This window comes from Buteo buteo, chromosome 16 (assembly GCF_964188355.1).
Source record: "Buteo buteo chromosome 16, bButBut1.hap1.1, whole genome shotgun sequence".
NCBI classification, from domain to species: domain Eukaryota; kingdom Metazoa; phylum Chordata; class Aves; order Accipitriformes; family Accipitridae; genus Buteo; species Buteo buteo.
Window position 1 is genome coordinate 7,994,167 of NC_134186.1, and position 25,926 is coordinate 8,020,092.

Consider the following 25,926-nt stretch of genomic DNA (forward strand, 5'->3'; position numbering starts at 1 on the left):
CTAGGAGGTATTTCTGCTCTTGCTTAGAGCTGGATAAAGGACAGCAGTCGTATCTCATGCACTTCCAGATGTTGCTTCAGATGTCCCAGGCCTACAATGCTCCAGAGACCCTTTGGAAGCAGCCAGGACCAGAGAAGGATGTGATTTCAGTGCCAGTGCAGCAGCAGACCCACCCCAATGAGCCCTGGAGCATCTCCAAGCCATGTCTCATGCCACACAAGCTAGTGCTCCTCATTTCCTACTGCACTGTCATTCAGTCCCTCAGCAGCCTGGAAAAAGCAGCAGCCAAAGACAACTTGCCTCTGGGGCTAGATGAGGGGCACAGGCTGAGTCTGGAACCAAGACAAAGAGCCCTGGAGAGGGGAGATAAACATGCAATGCATAGAGAGAAGCATCAGGTCCCCAAAGGGAACAAGGCAGCAGCTCCACATCTTACCTGGTTCTGTTTCCCTTTCCTCTCCCGTGTTCAGACTTTTTCCCAGGTATAGGTGAGACCATGCACTCGTTTGCCTCTCTTTACTGGCCAGCCAGATAAAACACTGGAGGATCTAAAAACTGCTGTGACATGACTGTAGTCTAGGAGAACATCTGCTCCAACCAGCAAGGGCAAAACCAGCTAATGAGACCCATCATCCTTCACCATCATCCTGCTCTGGATAAGGGGTCAGGGCTACAGCTACAGAGTTGTAGCTCAACATATATGAAGATGGGAGAGGAATCATTCCATCTCTTTGTACACTTCTTAGGTAAAATCTTCAAGCACACCCAAGAAGGGTAAGGGTTTGGAGAAAACCAGAAAGAATGAGGAGAAAAACAACAAATTCCAGAGGACTTAAAGGAAAACAGGGAAAGTGTGTGAGGGTGACAGTGATGGGTTCACTAAGTGCTGCCTGAACTGGAGTCACTTTCAAAGCAAATTTAGGCCATGCCAGAAGGTGGTCAGCAGTGAGTCCTGTCTGCAGACCAAGACCCGTTCATCTCAATAAGTTTCCACTGGAAATACAGTTGGGCCAACTTAGAAACTCGTTGTTGGAATGTGTCAACTTAGATCATATTTTCTATGGAAAAAAGCCAAAATGAATAATTTCATTTTTCCCTTCTCATTTCAGTGGGGTAGAAAGTTTCATTTGACCATGATTCATTTCATTTAAACCTTCATAGCTAAATAACTTTTTGCACCAGAATAATACATGTGCATGTGCATTAGATATTTACCATGTAAATCTTGCTGAAATGGGCTACCATTACCAAATTACTGCATTCTGCATTCTGCTCCATTTTACAACTACATGTTTCCTAAGTGACACCTTCCAATTTGTGCACTGATGTGAACTTGCATGCATTTTCTTATGGTTGAGGCAGCCTTGTCTGACAGCATCTATCCTAAAATCCCACCAAAGTGTACTTGGGATTTGATTACTCGATCAGCATCCAGGATGAGTAGCATTTGCGAGGTTTACCTGGGATTCAGTCATTCCCCAGGGGTAACAAAGCGAAAACCCAGCACTCAAAAAGACTTACCCTGATGAAGCCATCCTGTTCCAGCCCAGACTGAACCAAATAGGTACAAAAACCTATTAGTTAATATCCTCTGAACTTTTGTGGTATGCAAAACCAATCTATTTAAATCCAGAACTGAGATTTGACTAATTGACCTGGGAAGAAAGACTTTTCAAGCCCTGGGAAGAAAAGGGTTATTGCTGTCTTGTAGGAGGGTTCCCTGTATGCTGTTCAAGATCTTTTACAGGTGACCTGGAATGAATTATGTGTTCTGTTCCTTGGTTTCACCATTCAAGAAGACTTCATTTTCCCCAGAGGATGTCCGCAAACTCAATGGTGCTCGTACAGCCCAGCAAACACTTGGGTGGGTACATGCAAGGGAGGTTGTGGAAGCTCAGCACCACTACGGGCTGTCACGGTGCAGGCTGTGAACTCTGGGTAAGAACCAACTTTGCTCTTTGATCCTGGTTCCTCACCCACCCACACTACATAGAGCATTTCTGAGCCAGCTCCTCTCAGGGCTGTTCCCTACAGGTAGTATGGATGGCACCACCTCAGGTTTGGGTCCTGTTGCTGTGCCCAGACCTCCACTATCTCAGACACAACCCAACTTGTCCCCACTGGACCCTCACATGGACCTGCTGCAGGAATTGCTGTGACTGTCCTGTCCCAAGCACATGCCCTTTGGGACTACTGCTGTCTTTTCACATGTGTCTGTACAGCACCTAGCACAATGACCTAGTAATTATAACAGAAGCTAGATTACTGCTAAAATTAGGTGCTTATTAACATCATAGCCTCTGGGCACCACCACAACACTTAATAATGCTGCAGTCTAAGAGTAACTCAGGACCCATCATAATCTTCATGAAAAACTGTCCTTAGGGAGAGAGTTTTTGTACAAGGTCTTGGTTTTCCATTAGGTCCTATTTTACACATGGAAAAAAATATCTGATCAAATGCCTAAGGATTTCAATTCAGTTCAAGAATTTCAACTGCAAAATGAAGGTGTGCATATGTTGTCACCCCTGAGCTTTACTTTTGATTGTAAGCTTTGAGTCATAATCTTCAAGGACAGTTTTGGGGTCTTAAGGTGCTTGGACTCAGGACACTTCATGACTGTGTAAAGGCCAGGGCAAGTCCCACACTGCCACCCCACACAGGCACCACTGCAATAAAATTGGCAGCACAGAGCCAAAGCCAAGCTCTGTTTTCTCCTGTCTAGTTCCCACAGTCTCCCTCCTGCAACTAGGATTCCTGGTGGGGTCAGCTCCAACCCCAGGGTGAATTTGGGACCATGGCTGCAACGGAGCGTGGCCAAAATTCAATTTGCTGCTTATATCCAACCCAGCTGACTGAGGTATTGGAGATGAAATACATTCCATAGCAGGTCCCTCAGGAAAGGCTGAGAAGCAAGAGGGCAAGGCCAGCTGGTTCAGGTGCCATGCAGACAGGCAAGGGACAGGGTGAGCTCAGCATGCCATGGGGTGGTAGAACACAGAGGAAGGGCTGTGGGGCACTTCCCGGGTCCCAGAGCTGTCCTCTGCCAGCCACAGCACCCTGGGGAAGACACAGACATAGCACGGGCCGTCTCCCAATCCAGCAGCCACTTGGAGATGCAGAGACAAGATCAGAGCAGAGCTTGCGGGGACAGGGACAGACCCCAGCATCTTCTCTGAAGACAACCCCTTGCCACCCAGATCAGCTCACTCTTTGTCCCAGGTGAAGGAGTGACTTGTACAGCCCCAAACGAACAGCCATGAGGCTGTAGGCAAGCACCAGCTGAGCTGGGAAGTCAGATGCTGCTATCGCACCACACACCTTCTCTTCTGTTGCTGATTAATGAGGCTGACAAGGAAGGACTCGGAGGCTCCTCCCAGCCCTGCCCCTCATGCACACTCCCCACAAGCACTCATATTATCTGTATCAAGCACATTTTTATGTAAATGCTCTAACCATCCCTTTCAGAGGTACAATGCCTCCCAGACTAAGCCCCTGAATGGCATCGGCACATTTCTTGTGCCTCAGCTGCTCACCCAGACAAACAGAAGTGTGGCTCTCCACAAAGGGCTATGGTAATCCTGAGCTGGAGGAGAGTAGAGGGGAGGGGGCAAGCAGGGGCCAAAGCTATTTCAATGACAGAAGAAAAGCTGGGCTCCCCGTACCTTGATGAGTCAAGGAAGGGACAGGCCCCACAGACGGATAAATGGAGCTGCACGAGGCAGACGGCTCAGCCTCACAACAATGCATCATCTCTGGTTGGCGTGGTGGGCTCTGAGGTCCACTGCAGGGCCCTGGAACATTGCTGCAAAGGCAGGGGCTGGGCTTGCAACCTGGGATCTCTCCATGGAGAATAACACGGGAAACATAAAACGGCCTACAGAGTGGGGAAGGAGCGTGCGGAAAACCAGGAAATATTGAAGACTCTCACATGACATCCACAGCCTCCGCACATGCCACAGGGATCAGTCCAAGGGACAAGAGGAGAGGCGATATCCCACACTCCACCCTCATCCCACCACAACTGGGACCTCCTTCCTTCATCTCTCCTATGGTGGGACTCCATGAGGCTTCCCCTTGCGGGCTGGTCTTTAGTGCCTGGTGGAACACCCAATAGCTCTGCCTGCACCAGGTGTGCAAGGGTCCTCATTCTGGACAGAACAATTTCTTCCACCAGGAATAGGTCAACAAGTAACATGTTCATTGAGAAGGGTTTCAAACCATCCAAAGACAGCTCTTACCCAGTGTTCAAAGGTGGTGTGCCAAAGAGATGGCTTCTCAACACCACCCACCGAGCCAGAGGAACTTTCTAGTTTTTCTCTGCAGCAGTTTTGCATGACAAACCAAGTGTTATAACTTGGTGCATCTGTCATAGGTTGGATCTTCACAGACATAGATTAAGAACAACTTCATAAGAGCCTTGACAGGTTTACCAGAGATTTGGCTTGCCTTGGCCTTCCCTTGTGCTCCGTCCTGTGATCAGTAAAGCCTCTACAGGGACAACTCAGGATCAGCGGGGGTTCCTGATGTGCATGGGACCCTGTCTCTGTTGGAGGGGCCCAGAAGGAAGGAAGGTGAAGCTCGGTTTATGCTCCTGCAGGACTGCTGCAACTGTGAGACACAGCAGAGAAAACCCCATGGGGAATTGAACATGTCTGTCTGTGAGTGAGGTCTATATGGGGAGGGTGTGCAGGGAAGTGAAGACAGAGCAGTGAAATGATGTATGGATTTGCCACTTGCTACCTCACACACTGACTGGGGCAGAGCCCTGAAGATGGGAACAGGAGACATATGTCTATGCACAAACAGGATGATTCGGGGCTGCCCACGTGTCCCATACCAATGTCATCTGACTTTCACAGGGTCAACTCCACAACACCAGCTGTGCTCTGCTGATGGAGAGCAGCAACACCAGACCCCACCTGGCAAAAATCTTCTCCCTCTCCTGTCCTCTGCCGTCACACATCCCGGTCACTCACACTAACCATCCCATGAGGCTGCTGTGAAAAACTGGGCAGGTTTTGGGGGGGCGGGCAGCACAGCATGGCTTTCCCAGCATCACTACAAGCCAGAGCACTGAGCAAGCTTAACAAGAAGGTCAGGATCCGTGTGGAAAGCCCAGGGCAGTGTTTCCAGCTGCTTCTCATATACAGAAATACAGGCAGCACATGGCCTTACTCTTGCTGCCAGCCAAGCCGTGCACTCGGTATATTAGTCTCCCTCTGCAAAATCAGGCCAAGGGCATACAGGCATACTTTCCATTGATTCTTTCACTCTGTTTTGATAATTCACCATTAAACTGCAAGTAAGTTTGCAGTGAGAGGCAATAACTACAGGGACAGTCATGGGATGCACACTGGATTTGGCCCCCATGTGACGGGAAGGGCTGGTGCCTGCCCTTCTCCTTGCCATGAGCACAGATACGTGGCCAAAGGGAGGGCAGACAGTATCCCAGCCCCGCAGGGTTGCACTGCACATAGGGACCACTCGTACCACTCCCCCATCCCACTTTCTCCAGCGCTACTAGCTGGGTGAGCTGGACCAGCCTCCTCCCCTCTCCAGGTCCTCCAGCACTAATTATTCCAGAAGACTTTGCACCATCCACCTGCCCCACCAGCAGGACGGAATGGGAGGGACAGGACAGCCCTGGATGTGGGAAGGAGACCCCAGGGATCAATCCAGAGTGGGGCTGATGAAGAGGTTCCTGCATACAACATGAGGCTGCAGCAGCCTGGGTCTCCGGGTCCCGACAGTGCCAGGCCAGCTCACAGGCTAAAACAGGCTTTCTGACTGCAAATTAACTTCTCTCTCACTCCTTCCAAACATGCAGCTTTCTGACGTTCCCCAAGCCCAGGGCCTCATCCCACCCACCAGGCTGGGGACTGCACACCCAAGCGAAGTGCAGCTGAGGTTTGGGTCAGCTCAGCAGCTCTGCCCTGGAATGTGGGCTTTGCAACAAACAATTATGATAGTTGCCAGTGACAATAACAGACAGAAAATGTTTGTGTCATGGCAACACAGGAAAGAAGCAGAGCCTGTGTCTGTCAGTCATCCCTGCCAGTGCAGCTCATGCTCACGCTGGTTGATGCCCCCAACTTTTCTAACAGCTGGCCCAGACTCCGCACTCCGCTATGTACCCACCAGCTCAGAAGCCATACCAAGATGGGTTACATGATCCCAGAGCTGCCCTGACCTGGAGACAGGAGTCACTTACACATGGGGCGGTTTTCACTCAGATAGGGATCCCTGCAGTGCTCAGCCCCCCAAAAGTACCCCAGTTAGAGCTAATCCTCTCTATCCCTCCAAAATGGGGATGCACTGGGCAACTTCACAGGGAAGATTGACTTTGCAAAGTCCACTGGAGGGTTATTCACCACCTGACACACAGAGGCATCCCTCCAGCTCTGGGCACATCTCCCAGCCGGAGCGATGGAGGTGGGTTATGTCCCATCCAGCTCAGGACTTGCAAAGGTATTGATGTCCACAAGCAAAGTCCATTCCCTGTTATTTTGCAGCCAGATCTCTTACAACGGGAGGGTGGAAGATGCAGCATTGCTGGACGCCAGCACGCAAGCATGTCACTCCCTGTACCCCTGCCGTTTCCAACCCGCTCTGCTCCCCTTTCTCCTCACTCATGCCCATCCTTTTGCATAGCTCAGTCACAGCTGATGAGACTTCCCACCAATTTCCCATTAAAAAAAAAAAAGATCATATCTGGACTGAGGCCAGGGAAATGAAACTTCAGCTCCACAGAACAGTGATTCAGCAGTGTATAATCAAGGTTATAATTGAAGCTGCACTTACTCATACAGTTTGGGTGCTGGCATCTGGTCATGAACACCAAACCACACAGTGTCAAATTACAAGCCAGGGAGAGGGCAAACCTGGCCTGTTCCTGCACTAAAGACCTGCACCCGTCCTGTCCTCAGCTGCCTGCTGTGCTCCATGACATGGCTCTGCAGGGCTCACACATCTAGGGGGGAATGGGCTGGCTTCCTCCTCCTTGCCCATCAGCAGCATCTTTGCCATGCTCCAGGTTCAATTAGATCTGTGCAGTCAGCTAAAGACAAGCGAGCTGGATTCTTGTCACTGAGGGCATGCTCTGAAGACAAGGACGTTGTGTAAGAGCAAACGGATGGCGTGATGTGACCTGCAGCATCTTTACTGCCACAACGATGCAAGAGAAGCAGACAGCACAGGTTGACTTTAAGATCCCAGGGTGACAGGTAGAAAATATGTTGTCCCCTATCTTGTTTGAGCTCCACAGTCACAGACAGCAAATATTTTCATTTTACTCCATTTTCCATTTGACTTGCAAAAAGTTGGACAAGTAGCCCTGCAGCCTGCTGCTGTTAACTGACACTAACTCCTGCAGCCCTGGGGAGTTTCCAAAGAGCAGGTGAAGTTAGCACCAGGCCAAATGTTTAGAAAGGGGAAGAATAATGACTCAGATGCACTTGCAGGCTCATCTGTCTGGCTTTGATGCCAGATGAAGGAGCAATTGATACACCACTCTGTTAGCAAGGAATTAAAATAGAACAATATAATTAAGACCAATTACATGGTTTTATGGAAACGGATTTTGTCAGTCTAGCATGGTGTTTCTTGAGGAGATTAAAAGATTGGGTGATAATGGAAAATTGCTTCTAGGTGAATTTCTGACAGAGGTGTCTGAGTTGGTGCCACAGAACAGCTTTCAGGGATCAAGTGCACAAGCCACATTTTGTACGCAGTAAATGGATGATCTCAAAACGGAATAACCACTTTGCTGTTTTCCTGGCCAGGTCTCAGCTTTTCACATTTGTTACCGGTTTCCTGGAAAAAAATCAAATCTGGAGCACTTTCCAGGACAGGCACAGGGCTCTGCACACAGCCTTGATGTCCAGTCTCCCCAGAGGCCAGGACAAAAAGCCCCTCGCTGGGTTCCTCAGTGGCACTCACATCTGCAGGGATGCAGGGAGAAGAGCCACTCTCTGGGCTAGCAGGAGGTACAGAACAGCAAATCTTTTGTCGGGACACAAGACAGATTCTTGTTGTGGTGACAGAGAGAAGACCACTGAGCCATGAATGGGGAGCATAGCCGGATGTCTGTTAGAAAAACACCATATACTTGGTCAGGTTGAAATGCTGCTTGGACCTTGGCCTGTATTAGTCTGGGCTGCAGCCACAGTACTGTAACCTTTCTGGGTGAGTGGGATGGACCCCACTGAGTGACTTGGGGCCGTACGTGATGTGTTCAGAGGCAGCCCAGTGACTCTGGGATGGCCCCTAGGTACTTCAGGCAGATCTCAGCAAGGCTCAGAGGCTCCCAGAGGGGTTGGAGTGGGAGGCTCTAGTATTTCTCAGTTTATTAGATGTTAGATCCTGCATATAATGCCTTTTCTCATTGTCCTGGGGTCTCTCCAATAATGAAGACACTGTATAATATTTGCAGATAGAACAATAAGTAACTGACAGACACAAGTAAGGCAGCAGTACATACCGGTTGAATACTTTCAGGAGAAACCAACAGTAAGAGGAACACAGAGATGTCACCCATGGCTTTGTTTAGCAAAATATTTGAAAGCCTTTGAAAATCTGCAGTGGCAAGAGTCCAGAGATAAAGTGGTAAATGGCAAGAGGGAAAGCATCAGCCAACCTTCCTGCAGAGGTGATGGTTAACAGTTTCTGGAGCAGCTCCCCCTTCACTCCTGGGCTGTAGCACTCTGTTGCAGACTGCACTGGAGATGGGCAAGGTGCCTCATGATGCTGGAGATGTCTCTGGGCAGTAAGGCAGAGCTTTGCTCTGTTAGGAGCTGTGCAGTGACTGTGGACACTCTGGAGAGACCATGGTCTGGATCCTTGATGAAGTACACATGTATCTGGACAGATGAGGAGCCCACGGAAACCACAGGACAGTGCTGATATAGATTGGTGGTGAACTCAGCCTTAGGCACGCTCAAGGTTTTCACTGGCAGCAGGACAAAGCAAAGCATGAAAGGCAGGTTTGGCAGAGGTAACAGGATTGCTGTTCTAGTGTTTACCTCCCAGCATGAAGAACAGCACAGTAGAAAGCCCAAAGTGTGAGAGGCAACTGAAGGAAACCAGTGCATGAATGACTAGCACTGGGAATGGTAGGCGGGTGCAAGGGAGACAGTCCATAGAAGGACTTGAATGTGAAAGCAGGTACCTTGTACCTGGCAGAGCAGGGATGGAGATGTCAGGAGGGATGTGAAAGAGGGATTACACATGAAAGCAGAAAGACAGCATGGTCCTTCAAGCAGTGATCTGGGTGGGTGGTAGCATGATGCTAGTCAGATGAAGAGATACGGCAGCTGTAGTAACCCGGGCACATGACAGGGAGGACACAGGCAATTGTACTGTCAGTATGTGGACAGGAACAGAAAGGTTGCACCACTGAAATATTAGACACAAAGAACCTACAGATAAGGTACTGCCTGGACACAGGGACTCAGGAGGAGAGCTGGGACAATCATGGCTTCCAGGGTAAAACAGGCAGGACAGAGCTGGCCCTGGTGACTGAGGGTACCCAAGGTGGTGAAGATTAAGAGCTCTGAGCAAGTGATGTTTGGCTTGAGCTGGCAGCTGATCATCCTAAGTCCCCAGTCAGGGCCATTGGGACAGATCCAGTTTCTTCCCAGTGAGAGAAGGAAATCAGCACATTGCATACCCATTAATTGCTCACAACTAATGAGCCTAAGGGTGAGAGCACAAGGTCCAGCTACTCAGAGGTCCCTGTCCCATCCAAATCTGGAGCATCAAGGGAGCAGGAAGGAAGAGAAGAGGAGTAAGAGGAGGCTGATGCAGTTGGTGTCCATTAGCCCTTTGTCCAGCCAGTCGGAACTGGTGTGAGAAAAGCACCGTTCCAAGGGGTGCAGCTTGAATCCACCTGAACCACCTTAGGGGTGTCCCCTGCCACCTGTCACTGTAGTGTGCACACCAAGGCAGTGAGGACTATATCCTCCTGCATCCCCACCACCTTCCCCCCTTCCTGGTCCAGACTCTGCCCAGGTGCAGCTACCTGCACAAGCCACTTCACAAGCAGGTTGCAGGACTGTGCTTGTGTGCTGAGGAAGGTGCCTGGTCCCACTGGTCTGTGCTACCCAGCAGCACTCAGACACAGCCCACAGGGCCAGGCTGTGGTAGTAGAGGTGCTGCTGAAGTCTGGGCTGCACAGGGAGAGGGGGTCTGTGCACAGACACCTATAGACCTGAAAAGCGATGCTCCCTTTCTGACAAAAGCAGAAGGGATGTTGTGAGATACAGGCTAATTTCACAGCAGGACCCAGCATGTCCCTGTCCCCAAAAAAGAGAGGAGACAACACCAGGAGAGAAGGCAGCTGGGAGGGACTGAAGAAACCCTTGCTTCACTCCAAAATTTTTTCCCCACAACGTCAACTGAGCAGGAAATATTGCTAAAACTCCAGAGAATCCCAAACACCTTTGGGGTTTTCCCTTGCCAAGAGAAGTGATTCCCAGTGCAAAAAGTGTCGCAAAGGCTGGCGGCCCAGATGCTGAATGGTACTTTCACTTCCAGATCTCGCTACATGCTACATCCTTTAGTAATCTAGACCCTGCACAGCAGACACTTCTTCCTGGGGTTTCCAGCCAGCAAAGGTAGGAGGGGACAGACCAGACAAGTATAATTTCTCCTATTATATCCTGTGCGATGTGGATGGTAATCAGAGTTTCTTCTTGCACTGAAAAAGGGAAAGAGAGGTTACTCTCAATGGGATTTTCAGCAGGGCTCAGCACCCACGTGTTGCTCACAGCATGTGATTTTTGCCCCTTTGGAGTTATGGCCGTAGCCCTGACTCTGCACTGATGCACGTCCCTGCATTCACCTTTCCTTGCTGGGGGAAGGGGCTGCTCCACAACCCTACCTCCCGCAGCACGTTTTAGAGGCAGCACCCAGCTTTCTGTCTCTGTAGCTCCTGGAGTGGCTTTCACCCACTCCCCAGTTCCCAGAGGAAGGGGGACAGGAGGTGTGTCTACTGGAAGGTGTTACTCACCACTCTTTTTATAGTCCATTTAAGTCACTTCTCATTACAGTATATGTTTATATATGCTTATAATTATATGCTGAGAACATAGATGAGCATAGATCTTTCCACTCCAAAGGCACTGCAGAAATGGCACTTGGCTAATCCACTAGCCAAGGCAATATCTAACCCCAAGCTATCCTTGCTATGGTACCTGAGCAAGCATGCTCCAGTGAGGACCTTCAGCAGCTCACAGGGGAGCAGGACGATGCATGGCAGCACCTTTGCCTGTCACCTTCTAGGATTGCATGTGACTGTGCTGTACCCAAAAGTGCTGGGGAGGTGAAAACAACACAACAAGGATCCAGGTTTCGTTCTTCTTCTGCTCATTCTGCCTTGAGCATGAGCTGATGGTACCATGAGCACCTGACATCAGCAGCACAACTGGAAGCTGCAAGGCACAGTCCTTGCTGTGAGCAGCTGTGGGAGCTGAGCTTTCACTTTGCCCTAAACATGGCAGATGAATGTGCACCACCCCACAGATCACCTCCATCCTCCAGACCTCCAGCAACAGAACACTGCTCAACCCCCATCCACAGCAGCCCAGCAGTGCACGCAAATTGGAGTCACCATGAGCAGACTCCTTCCTACCTTGATGTCTCCAGCACCTTCTGGAAATACCTCTTTTTTTTCTGGGCCTTCCCTGAGAGCTTTGCTGTTGGGGCACAGCTCTAGAATCAGCTCCAATTTCATGGTCTTTCTTAGCAATGAAGTGATTGTTCGTTCCTGTGAGCAGGTCCCTAAACCAGAGTGTCTGTGCAGACAGTATTATGCACGCACACATACACACATGGCAATGCAGAGCTGTTTGTACCAAGCCAGCAAAAACTCATGCCATGAATCTGCCAGCTGAAACACAGCAAAGCGGAGCTGTGAATCACTTCTCAGCTGCAGGGCTCTCAGAGAGTAACTTTTAGTACCTACAACCACATAATGAGTAAAAGCCTTGAACTGGAAATGCAAATAGACATATAATTTATATTTAATAAGGCAGTTAATGTACTGCGTGTCCAGTAAAGTACCATCCAGCTCCTATCACCCATTTATTGAGGTTACTCCACATAATAAATTCCAAATGAGTGATAATGGCTGTATTTGGAATTATATTAATAACTGTACATGCATATCTGAGGCCAGAGAGATGAGGGTATAGCAAGTGCTGCACTTGCTGTGCAGGCATGGCAGCAGGCGGGCCCATGAGTATTTTGGAAATTTTATGTAATTGCCATCAGCTCCAAATGAATGAATTAATTGACTCCCCTTGCACCCTGGCAGAGGGGACCTGCTCTCAGGCACTGAGCCAACCAACATCATGTACAACTGACTTATGTAAAGGAAAGACTTAAAGGGAAACATTTTCTGCAGTGTTTCAAAGTCTCCTACCCAGGTCTGGGTGGGAGACTTGCATCTGAATACATCTGTGCATGTATTTGATTTCCTAGGTTGTGTGCAGTTCGGAGAAGAAAACCTGTAATTTCAGATACCCTAGAAGCAAAAATGTTTAAAGGAACCTCAGTTAAATTAAGTCCTAAGGGGAACTAGGAAATATCAAATTCAAACTGACAATAAAGGTTTATTTTGAGGACTACCAAAAAGCTTAGAAATAAAATGGATATTCATTTTTTTAAAAAGCACAATACAGTAAATGTAATTTATTGAATGATTTGTTTCAATAATACATTTAATTTTCAGTACTTAAGTAAACACATTTTGGGGAGAAGTGCCAGATGAAAAATCTCAATTCCTTTTAAAATCTTTATGTTTCTCTAGCTCTCTGATTTGCTGTCATAGACATGGACTGAGCCTATATCACTTCTTTTGGTCATTACCAATGAAATAGGATTTCATCCCAGCTATTTTTCTCTTTGTCTCCTGCACCTTTGTCCACAGCTGGCAGCTCCTGCACTGCTGCCGTTCACTCACCCACCGTTCGATTCACACATGCATGGGAAGGCACTTGCACCGCTGTGCACACTCATATGCACTCATGCATCTTCATGGCAAGCCAAAGGGTAGGGGAGATTCTCAGCCTGAGCAGACATGAGGTCAGGAATATTTTAGGAAGGCTGATAGTCATCTTCTACCTTTACTGATGGCTACTTGGGGTCTGCAAACCCCAAGAGTCACACAGTTGATCAGCTCAGGGTTTTTAACCCAGGGTACATAAAGGACTTCAGAGAATTCCAGAGTTGGTAGAAAGGATGTCTGGAGGTCTTTAGTCCAACCTGCTATCACCAACACTATGGCTTAGTTTGATCAAGTCTTTAAAAGTCCAGGAACCCAGGCTGAAGATGTCCTCACCCTGCAGCCCAGCTCACATCTGTTCCCATACACCGTCCCCACACAGGACAGACTGCACAGCCAGGACCTGACGTCCACCAGCTGCCGTTGAGCTGTGGGGAAAGGACAGGAAAGGTTCAACTCTGCGGTTTCTAAAGGGTTAATAAAGCAGGGCCAGCCCTGCCTGCAGGAAGCACTGCTGGAGTTTTGCTATCTGCCCCTGCCAGCTCTGCTGGCCACAGGACTGTATATTTCCCCAAGTCCCTGGCACACTGCTGGTGCTTTGCAGTGGATCGTCACCCCATCCCTCAGAGCTGGGTCCCTCAGAGAATCAGGAGCCAACAGAGCTACAGCCATCAAGTGTGTATTTGCTTGGGCAAGGCGGAGACCCTCTCCTACCCAGAGCAACCCCCTGCATCCCCCTTCCTCAGCCCCTGCTCAAGCTCTAGCTGCCAGCCCGGCCGTAGTACAGCACGCAGTCCCACTTGTAGCTGAGCCCTGCAAGGGCTGCTGGGCTGGCGAGGCAGGCAGATAGAAATGCAAAAGCCCAGGCTCTGCTAGCACCAGATAATAGTTCAAAAGGCAAGCATCCTTTCTCTTTGCTCTCAGTCTCCCTCTCAGTTTCTTTTAAGCACAAAACCAGCACAACACACACACACACACACAAAAAAAAAAAAAAAAAAAAGAAAAAAAAGAAGAAGAAAGGGAGCGGGGAGGAAAGAAAAGAAAGGGGCGACTTCCAGCAAGGCAATAAAATGCCATCTGTCTCCTGATGGCTCATGTGACACTGACAGACGTCCACTGCAAGCCAGAGCCAAAGGCACGGCAGCCCGTGATCCTGTCACAGCAGGAGAGGGAGCACTCCTTGCCCAGCCTCCCCTCTCTCCCGAACCCATCAAAAGTTTTTGAGCCAGGAGGAAAAATAAATCAGGCTGATCCTTGCTGCCCTTCCCACAGGGAGACATGTCCAGGGTGGTGGTGGAGGTGGCAGTGTTGGACTTTGGAGAGGGGGCTGTCTGTGCCGTGTGACTTTTCACCAGGCTGGGATCCCCTCGGATCCACCTGTTTTCCTCTCAAAAGCAGCTCCCAGAAAACAAAGGCGATGAACAGCAGGCAGCCCACCACCCCCACACAATCCAACTGCTTAATTGCCTCTAGGGAAAGAGCCTCGCTGACCCTGGGACCCTCCTAGGCTGGAAAAGCAGACGAAAAGGGAGTTGTACGAGACAGACATGCTGCTGTAGCTGCTAGTGACCTGCCGTGGTCTGGCCCTGCAGACACTGCCACAAAGAGGGAAGCTGCAACTTATGTTTCCTGGGAGCACAGATGTCTCTAGATGACATAGACACTTCCCAGAAAGAGATATGCCCCGATTTGGTCCCAGAGGAGATGGCGGGGAAGTCCCTGTGCAGTGGGTGGAAGAGGAAAAGCCCCAAATGTTCCTGATTTCCCTGGATTCCCAGCAGTGATGGTTTCAGGAGAGCAGGCCTTAGCTGGGTGTTGGAAGGTGCAACCTTCTTTGCCCTACATCCTGGGCATCTCTGGCCTAGCAGAGCAGCGCAGACCCTGGGAAGCTCAGCACCCTGTGGTGAGGCTGCCCTGCGTCCACTCATGGCACCCGCTGAGTGGTGGTCCTGGGCAGGCTGGGCACGAGGCCACACACCTGCACAGAGGCATGACCACCCTCATGCCAGCCGCGGCTGTGGGGCCAGCACAGCAGTGAGGTGTCCGCACAGCCCTTCTCTGGAGCACCAAGCCCACCATCAGGAGCCAGCAGTGCAGGCCAGCACACACCTCCTTCCCCATGAACCCCTTCTCGTTCCCAGCCTCACCATCTAGGCCACTGCTCGCCACCCAATACATGGCAGGACCTCACCGGCTTGGCCAACTTGGAGCTGAGTTGCTCATCTCCTAAACCTGTCTCCTGGGAACAGAGTCGCAGAAGGAGTCACCAGCCATATACAGAGCTGGGGGGATGATGCGAGGGGGTGCAGGAGACTGGCTTCCCCTGCCTGCCAAAGGACCAGAAGGATGATGGACCCTTGGACCCTTCCCCACAACCATACCACCCGTCAGTACTTGGGCATGGTTGGGCACCCTGTCAGGTCCTGAGGGGAGCTGGAAGTCCAGGGCAGCAGGAGGTGGACAGCTCTCACCAGCCCAGCTGCAAAGCGTCAAGTCCCTTTTGCTGCTGGCACCTTCTGGAACATTCTGGGCCCCGTCCCACCTCCAACAGCCAGACCGAAGCAGCCTGTCAGTAGCTGCCGATACCCTGGTCCCGCCAGATGAAGCCACCAGAGAATCAACACCACATTTCACACTATGTCACTCCCTGCTGCCTTTAGGGACAGCCATGGTCATTGGCATTGCCAGCGGGATGAGAGAAGGGCTGGATAGGTGGCTGTCTCTTAAGGGTGGGCAGAGAAACAGCAAGACTGGCCCAGGGCAACCCAGGACAATGCCAGGCCATGGGGCACAGTGCCAGGGCAGCACCTCTTTCCCTCACTGGCTGCAGCAGGTTGGTGCTGCCATCAGGAGAAGCAACCTTGCAGAGCTGCTGCAATGAGACTCCCCAGAGCACACCATGAACTTAAGCTGTGAAGCTTGGAGGGCCCTGGTGTATCGCACACGATTTGCCAAGCAGACCCCCAGCATCACCTCCCCCAGCTCCTGGTCACAGGTTTGCTGCCCACCAGCATCTTTCCACCTGTTCCTACACCGTTTGACACCAGAGGTGGTCTGTCTGTCTGCTGCAGCTATCCCTGACCCCACAGTCATCTCAGGTGACACCTTCAGTGACTCCTAGCCATGTCCTGCTCTCCTCGATGCCTGCCCTGGCTGTGCCTCCAGGGCTTTTTCGGGAGGATGGTGTATGTGTCACACAATGGGGACCAGGGCTCAGGGCTGTCTGGGGGACAGGGAGAGCATCAGTACATGAAGGGCTTTGAGCCAAGACAAAAATGGTCACAGGGTACAAAAGGCCCTAGAGACACCCTGAAGAGTTTATTATGATAGCAGAAGAAAAAGCTCTGATTGTGTTGTGAAATGATGGTGTGGGATTTCTTGGCCTTAGCCCATGGGCTACAGGAGGGATGGAGACAGGCTTTACTGCAGGTGGGGCTGGGAGGTGTGGGGCTGCCTCCATCCCAGCCCCACAGGAGCCACCGTCCAGTCCTGGGTAGAGAGAAACACTCTGAAACAGCCTGGCCCTGCTATTTAACCTGGCTAATGATTAGCTAGATAGGACTTGGCCATTCAAGGGCACAGGGTGAAAACAGCCCTTCTGCCTTTGCTTACACAGCACACACAGCTGGGCCATTCCCACAGCCAGCACCCAGAAAGAGCGACAGCAATGGGGGAAATGCCAGCTCAGGAGCAGCATCCAAGGGCTTGGGCTGGGAGAGCAGCCCAGAGGGTGTTGCCCAACCTTGCTCTGCTTGAAACTTCCCCCAAGCAAGAGCTGACCCCAATGTACACAGTTGCATCTCTCTGCAGAGATGTTTTTGCATCCATAGGCAAATCCAGGGAACTGGGATCTCACTCTTTATCCCTGTGACATCCATCAGAAGTTGAGTCAGGAGTTAATGTGAAGCTCCGGGGTCACAAAAAAGGCCTCCTTGTGTGTCTTATACTTGGAGGCCCCACAAGGTTTGCTACGACACCCTCTTACCTGCCCAGAGAGCAGGTGCTTTCTCCTCCAGCGCCAGCTGCAGCAGTTTTACAGCAAACTCCTTCCTTTCACTTCCCAGTTCAGCCTCCCACATCCCCAGGATCCTGCCTGAAGTTTGCACATGGCTGCTGTGATGAAGAGCAGGTCTTTGATCAGAGTATGATAACATCTTTGCAATGAGAGAGTGTCAAAACTCTGAGAAAATAGAGTGTGGCCATGGCTGAAGGGATCCCTGCCTACCTGAGAAACACCCCTCCTAAAATTTCACCCAAAGCCACCCTCTGACCAAAAGCTGAAGGCATCAGGTTCTGTGCTTCCCCCAAACCTGACAGCAAAATGTCAGAACCAGGAGGCTGAAGAAATGGAGGGACTTCTTTGCCTGAATGCACGTGTGCTGCACATGGTGGGATCAAAGGGCCAGACAACGCTGGTGTGAACCCTGCACAAGCAAGCACAAGAGACCATCAGCCCTGAGACACTGCCTGCCCCACCTGCCCACTCCCACTGCTCCCTGGTCCCAGCACCACACTCCTGAAGACTAGCTCTTGGCTCAGCCCACCACAGAGTCCAGCATTGTCAACCTGCTGGATTGGCACAGTGCCTGCCTGGAGCTCTGCTCTACACAAATGTGTCTGTGGGACCTACCTTAGGAGCCAGTTGGAAGGAGTAGTGCATGGCTTGTCTGTGGCGCTGGAGAAGGAGGGGATGTCTCCCAGTTTTGGAGACTAAACACAGTCCTCTGATAGGTACTCCTCTCTCTAAACGTGAATGTTTTAACACTTGGACTAGCACCTAGGGGTGGGGTGGAATTTCTGTCTTTGGAGAATTGCAAAACTTGAATGGACTGGCCCTGAGAAACCTGCTGCAGATTTTCAGCCAGCTCTGCACAGAGTAGGAGGCTGGACCAAAGAACTCCAGAGGTCCCTCCAAAACTAATTCTGTGATCCTTTCAACCCCCTGAACTTTTGTTCTTTGCTGGCCAGATAAAAGAAATGGGCCCATCTGTAGATTCCTATCTAAGGCAAGTTTGGGGGAACCCAAGGACTGGATTTGACTGGCTGTAAGTACAGTTGGGTTTGTAGTGTGGGTTTTGCTTTGCATGGCTCTGGGAAAGCCAAGGCTTTACATGTCTCTCATATATTCCTCCCACTCAAGTTAGTATTATTCTTCTTGTGAAGAGGAAACCACTTAAAATGACTCTCACAAGAGCTTCTCATCAGCTTGAGTGAACAGAAAAGTGAATATGAACTGATCTTAGTTAAATGAAGTCCACTTCAGTTGTCAATTAGGGGTTCAAAGCTACTTAATTAATACACTTCAGCTTCACCTCCATATACACAGATCCAAAGAGACACCTTCCATCTACTTTCACTGCTCAGCAATTGAACAACCCTACTCAATCCACATGATATTTGAAGACCTTGGTGAACCTCACTTAAGCCTGGATCCAAAATCCTGTTCTGATTCAGCAGACCCAGGACAATTTCCAGCATTTCATTAGCCCTTTGCTCCACACCCAGCAGCCAGCATCTGTTGAAATGGCTTAGAAGCAGCAGCAAACCCCAGTTCTAGAGATCTCATAAATTTTCATATATTCTTGAGTTTCCAAAGCTCTCTGCTTTCTCTTCTCTCAGATCACAGAGAGCTGAACCTGCTGGAGACAGATGCCCCAAATCTCCACACAACACTGGCAACCAGGGCTTCTGATTAATTTTTTTGTGTTGTTTTGGCTACAACTACCCATTCCACATCTGCCCCCTCAAAGGATGATGTTAGTCCCCCTTCAAGCAAGAGATCAGACTCAAGACTTCCAAGGTCCCTTCCAGCCAACATTTGTAGGCCAACAAGTCCTGTTTCATGGCAGTGCCTGCCTTCGGAGAGTTGGGAAGTGTTTCTCTACCCCATTTTTCCTGCCAGTTCTTGGTCGTCTCTCCCAGAAATTGCCCAGCACCATCTCTTCCCTTTGCAAGTAGCAATAGCAGAGCACTAGCAAGATGTGCTTTCTTTGGGTGTGAATATGCATAGGTCTGACTTAGGTGTGCAGGAGTCTGGCTCCATCTCAGATCCATACATGTTCCTGCTTCCCACTGTGCAATGCTCAGTCTGTGCACGATCGGCTTTCTCTGTCTGTCCCTCTGTCTCTTTTTCTCTTTCCTTCCTTCCTATAAATTCTTTCTTCCTTCTTCCTTCAAGTTCTTTCTTTCATTTACTCTCCTTTCTTTTCCTTCCTTCCTTTCTTTCTCTTTCTTTCTTCTTTCTTACTTTTTCTTTCTTCTTCTTTCTTTCTTTCTTCCTTTTCCTCTGCATTCATTTGAATGACAAAGGTTTCTGATTACAGTCCTCCTGGGGAATCAAACAGCAAGGCTGCTGCTCACTTACGACTGACAGATTAAGATAGATAAAGGAAGAGATTTGTATATTGACTCTGTGTTTATGTAACTCATGTGCAAGGCCTGGCCAGGAGCAAAGGGGGATCTGACCCACATAAATAATAACGAGCAGCATTTTTAAACTAAATCATCTGGAAAATTCACAGACGATTCCGTTGGTTCCTTCTATTGTGTCACCGGAGGGTCATAAATAATTCAGCCTTGCTCAAATATTTATGGAAATCAATTTAGCCCTCAGTCCAACATCACCTCCCTGAGAAAACAGTTTCCTTTCGTATCTCAAGTGCAAACTGACTGCCCTCTGTCCCACCAGCCTCCTCCGGGGCTGAGGGCACCTGTAACCTCCCAGCAACATGCCCAGGCGCCAGCCCAGCCAAGCTGGCCCCCAGACATCTCTGGGGCCATGGGGACCACCAGGAAGATGAAGCTGCAGGTGCTCCTCCAGGAGAGGAGCAGGTCCAGCACCTGCCCCCCTTCTGCTGTGACCACCCTAAGCTTCGCTAAGGGGTATCTGCTCTGGCCCATGGTGGTTGTCAGCTCCAGAGACGAGGATTGGTGCTTGACAAAGCAGTGGGCATATGGAGAGCAGCTCCTGTGCAGGTGACAACCAATGCTCAGGTCAACGAACACTGCACGGGAGAGACATTCCCTGATGTGATCAAAGGTCACAAAACAAACTCCCACAGGAGTGAGCAGCCCCGGGGATCTCCCCACACCCACTCCCTGGGCAAGGTCCACGGCTCTGCCATACCCGCTGAGGAGCAGCTGCTGTATGACCTGAGCCATGACCTGGCACTTGCAGCTCACTTCCTTGCCTCTCTCTGGCTGACACATGGTGAGGATTCCCAAGACCTCCCTTCCCAAAAGCAGAGCAGCCACATGGGCTGCCCATCACAACCAGCACCCACACCAAATCCACCAGGCTTCTGGCCCTGAGCACTTCATTGATCCTTCTGGGAGCTCACCATGTCCATGGGCTATTCCTGTATTTTGATGAAAAACCCACTTCATGGGAGCTGTGAATCTCTTCCAGCATCTTCATTTCACATAAAGAAACAGGACAAATTCCCAGGGTCAAAAAGCTGTCCCCTTCTGCACATCATCCAGGGGTGCAATATGCTCAGAGAGTGACCAGACCACCACACGGATCACCTACCAGCTCAGTCACCAGCACAGAAACTGGGGGCAGCCATACGCAGCCCATGTCCGTATGGAGAAGCCACATCTCCTCCAGTTTCTGTGTTCCCTCCAGCTCCTGTAAGCATTACCTCTTGGTAGGTCACTTAACTGGCCTCTCCCCAAGTTTCTGAGCCCATTTCTCTCCCCTGGTGCTCTTTGCCTGGAACAACAAGCAGAACTGTGGAAAGCCATGACACAGCTGGGTTCCCATGGGCAGACACCAGGACACCTTCTCATGTAGGGTCCCATGTCTGTCCCAGGCAGCAGTGCAATGAACCGGGCAGACACTGGGCTGCGTGCCACTTGGGAACCTGAGGTGGCATGGCCATGTTGCAGTGAACAGGAACCCAAGGAGGGAGTTTTTGTGGTGGTTTGGGAGAGATCATCCTCCTGTGTTTCCACTGGGATATTTCTTCACCAAAAGCACCAGTCTACGAGCTTTGGCTTGAGCACCCTTTGGCTGTGAGCACCTGGGGCAGGAGCCAAGCCTGGCGGGGTGAGCTCAGGGCAGACTTTCCAGAGTATGGCCAGGGTCATTGACAGCTATAGAGGTGAAACACAGATGTTCCCTCCAGCCATTCAAAGTGTTTCAGATCGCCCAATTCTTCAGGGTGAGAAACTCACTGTGCTGCAGGAGGAGACAGAGAGAGAGTGTGACTGGCAGCCTGAGGGGCTGTAGGAGCTGGTATCATTGATGGCCAAACTCTGCACCCTCTGGGCTGAAAGAACAGCAAAGGCACACAATCCAGTGTGTGAAGAGGGTTTGTGAGCTTCTCCAGCCCTAAAACTGCATAAGAAAGGTCATAGTCTTTCCCAGGCCTCCACCAAGCATGCTGCATCCGAGTTTCCTCTGAGTTTCCTAATCAGACAAGGGCTAGTGTGTCCGATCCAGGGCATACACCATCTCATGGACCCAGACTTCTGACCTCATCTATGACTAGAGCTGTCCTAGAGAAATGTTTTGCACTGGCACTTCTTTCTTGGGCTAAGGATGCTTCTCCAGGGAGCACTGAAGTGGAGGCACACTGCTCAGAGCTGCCTTAGAAATCTTCCTCCAAAGGCCCTCTGCTTTTCCATGGCCTCTCATTTACAGCAAGAGAAAAGGCACAGGTCCACGGTGAGCAAGAGGCTGGGGATCCCGTTGCTGCACACTCTGAACAAGGTGCTCTGGCTGGCTCTGGTAGGACACATCTCTCCAGAAGCCCTGTGGCTGTGGTAAAGGCAGAGGACCCAGCTAGGTGTAAGATCCAGTGATAATCCAGGCACCAGAAACTCAAGCTCTCTTCTGTAACACATATAACCCATCCATCCTTGCTGGCAATCAACCAGCACAGAGGAAACAGGACAAAACATCAGGCCCAACCACTCATGCATCATGTGAAATGACCGGGCTATGTCAGATTCCAGCATCAGCTCTACTCTTCACAAACGTTGGAAGTCTCTGCAATTATCCAGTTCACTGGGATTTGAACAGCCAAAATCAGCTCCTAGCACTGACCCACAAACCCAAATCACAGATCAAACAACAGAAGAAGCAGAGGCTCTTGGCTTGTGTTGAGCAGAAAGCTGCAGGAAAAGGAGACACTCCAGCTGAAGAGTCACAGGTCGTCCAAGCAGGTGTGAGCACTGTCACTGCTTGGTAGAGGACAGAAAAACTCAACTTGCAGTGATGGTCCACAATGGAGACCCCACAGAACTGGTGGCTGTTTGGCATGCTCCATGAAGCAAAATGGGAGCTCCATACAGCACCATCTTGTAGGATAGAGCCAGGTGGGATGACTAGTCCATGGGAAGACTTGCACCTGTGTGGCCTTCACCCAAGTAAGCATGGAAGAGATGGGAGCCCTTGTAAAGTTACTGCCACTTAACTGCACTGTCAGATATAATGGGGCCAAGATTCATAGCTCAAATAGCCAAGCTTAAGAAAACAAAGGCTAGAGAAATGACCACCAAGTTGGAATAAAATGGTACCAGTCCTCTACCATGTCTTCCATACATAAAAGTAAACCCCAGAACAGAAAAAAAAAAAAAAAATAAAACAGTGCCACAGACTAGGTACACAGAGCTTCACATCTGCTTTCCAAGGGCTTTCTCCTAGGGTTATATCTCTCAGCACAGGACTGCTAACTCCCTTCTGCTTGTCAGACTCTCCTCTTTCACCCATACAGGACAGCAATGCTGAGGCACCCTCAACGCTCATGCACATCCCATGTCTGCACATCTGTAGATGCCACTAGATGAGAGCACCACTGTTGTTTCCACATATAAGAGGACCAGTGATCCACACAGGACACTTGCAAGGGTTTGCATGTGCAAAACCTTTACTTCAGGTGACCCTTCCAAAATCACAACCCACTCTCTTGTCTCTGGGCTAGCTCAGTTAAGCTGTGATCCCTGCTAGGGTTTCCAAGGTGCAGACAGCTTCAACGGGGAAAGGAGAAAGGGACAATGGAGCTAACCAGAGCTATTAGACCTGCCCCAGGAAAGCTGCAGCAATAGTCATGCTCTGCCTGCACACTGAAGAGCAGCATGATGCAGTTTGCCTGCAGCTCCCACCACAGGGGCATGTCTCCCCCAGCATGCCTGGGCATGGGAGACAAAGGGATCAGGATGTGCAGGATGCTACCAACATGGAAGAACTTCACTGGAAATAATTAGTCCTTGTTAGGAGAAAATCCTAGGGAAATTTTTGGCAAAAAGATGGCTAGAATCCTTTTTCTGTTTTGTGCTCTCCCTGCCTGGAAAAGTCCCTCTCCTGTCTAGCTTTTATGCTCTGGGGCCTTGGAAAGTGTATTTTGCTTTGTCAGACTGGTGATTCATTACAGACTGAAAAGAAATGGATGTTCCTGGGCTGCAGGGTCCTGAACTGCCCAACATTTGGGATGCCACCTAACGATTATCCTTAATTCGTAGCCCCATTGTAAAGGTGTCTGCCTCTGCAGTCAGTGCAAGGACATCACCTGGTCTCTCTGCAGAGCTGTTCCATGAAAGCATGTGCATTAGTTGTGTTTTATTCAAAAACGGGTTAATTTGTGCCCTCTTCTCCCCTAAGCACAGTAACACAATCAATCTCAACAGAGCTGCTTGGCTTTCTCCTCCCTTCTCCAGCCGTTACTTCTTGGCTCTTAATAAATTATTCAGCTTTCCTAAATATGCATAGGGGTCTCATTAACAACTAATTTTGCTTATTTAAAACAACTGCATAATCAAACCGCTATAGTGTTTCGCCTTTCTTATAGACATGAATTATTCATGTGCTAGGAATCTGCATACAAATTTATTGATTCTTAAAAAGGCGCATTTTTCACAGCCTGGAAAAAAAGAAACCCTGGTTATTCTGGTTTTGAACATTTTGGCCCAAACTCCCATTTAACAAATCATATGGTGTTTTCCCGGGAACAGACAGCAGGCAAACCCATAGCATCACCAAATGCACCTGGAATTCCCGAGTGCAATGAAAGGGAGTGTTTCCAACATTGCAATTAATCATTTGCACAATCTTGACTTGCAGCCCTTTCCCAGAGTGCTAATGGCTTATTGTTGCAGCATCCGTTTCACACTGACTTCTTGGTGCCTTTAGGTGCTCCCATAAAAGCCACAAAGAACACCTGGGCAAGGAAGGGACATCTTGCAAAGGCATGCAAAGCCAGCAGTATCACTGGATCCAGTCTGGGCTTATCCCACAAAGAAAGCACTGAAGATACAAATGTGTACAGGTTCAAGAGACAGCATACACCAATGCGTGCTTTCAGTCTTCAGGCCTGCTCAGCCATCACCACTAAGGGACACAGGGCATTAAGCACCCACACACATGCCCCCCCACATGCACGCCCGTTGATTCCTATACTGGCCTGTTGCATCTTGTCTCATTCTGAAGCTCTTCTGCAGAGTTGCATTTAGAGATCTATTGCCAGCTCCTACATCCTTCTTGCATAGATCCTTGAGGAGCTGGTCCCATTCTGCTCTTAGGCTCACAGAATTACAGAGTAATTCAGGTCAGAAGGGACCTCTGGAGGTTTCTAGTCCAACCTTCTGCTCAAAGCAGGGTCAGCTATGAGATCAGACCAGGTGTCTCACAGCTTTATCGAGTCTTGTCTTGAAAAATTCCAAGGGTGGAGACTGCAAAACCTCTAAGCAACCTATTCCACCATTTGACTGTCCTCATGGTGAAGAATTTTTTCCTCATATCCATTCTGAAACTATTTTTTCAATTTATGTCTGTTGTCTCTTGTCCTCCTGTCATGCATTAATGTGAAGATCCTGGGTCTCTCTTCCTGATAAACTCCTCCTTCTTCAAGCACTCCTGGTTATCATTACTCTTCAGCCTTCAAGGCCTGCCTAAATCTCAGGCTGAGATCCAGAGGAGCAGTGGCCTTAATGACAGCCACAGCATCACAAAAGGTTCTACAAACATCTTCTCATTCTCAAAAAGGGCATTTTTGGAGGAGGCTTTGACAACCCCATCCCATGAAAAGGGACTACAGTGAATGTTAGAAATGGAGCCACGGAGCAGTGACCTACACCTCATTGTAAACAAAGAAGGATTTAGAAACACCTGTGCATCTTCCTGCAGGTACTACCAGGTCCTCAGTCCCTGGCAAATCATACCTGCTGGTGGTTGAAGGTCTGAAGGGGAGATGAAGAGTGTCTCTGTACCCCCCAGTTGGAGTCCTTGGTATGAATCCCAGCACAGACAGCTCCTTCTGAGGTATGCTATGGGCCTCCAGCCTAGATGCAGGTCCATAAATGCCAGGTAGAATCCCAGGGAATGTCCATTGCTTGTGCTTGCAGGGTATTAGCAATGCTCTGTCAGTTGGCAAGAGCTGCAGGTATGTCAGTCTTTGCAGAGAAGCTTCGAGCTGCAAGTCCCTCAAGAGCTTTGATCTTCACTTGTCTGGGCACACTCCAAGCTCAGGACAGTGTTCGCATCTGCAAGCCAGTGTCCAGGAGCTCCCTGCTCAGTTCCTAATGGCTGTAGCAGTATTCATAGGGAGCTTGGGTTCACTGCCAGGATGGCGGTTTCAGTTCATCTATTCCAACACTGTGACCAAAAGCAGGACAGCAACACACCAAGCCCAAGGGCATTTGCAGTGCTGCCATTCAAGAAGATCCATCCTGGCAGGCCCAGCTCCGGGCCATGTCCCTGGCAGCCTCTGCATGGCCTCTGTCAGAGATGTCCTGCACGGGGCACAACTGTGTCTCTATAGCCATCTCTCTGAGCCTCTGCTGACAAAGCCATGGCTTATCTGCCCCATGTGCCATGTGGGTTTCCTCACTGAATGAACATCAGATGGTTCATTTTATTTGTCCCTTGAGAACTGGTCAGGCTTTCTTTTTCTCTGTTTGCTTAGTAAAAGACCAGGTTG

At 49.8% G+C, this 25,926-nt stretch overlaps 1 protein-coding gene across 1 annotated transcript; it reads left to right on the plus strand.

Annotated features, from left to right (window-relative positions):
- The first annotated feature begins 21,942 nt into the window (after positions 1–21,942).
- Positions 21,943–22,523, plus strand: LOC142040574 (large ribosomal subunit protein eL8-like). The gene is given in 4 exon segments (XM_075048656.1): positions 21,943–22,192; positions 22,195–22,313; positions 22,316–22,434; positions 22,436–22,523. Coding segments are annotated over 4 exon segments (576 nt in total).
- Positions 22,524–25,926: the final 3,403 nt, after the last annotated feature.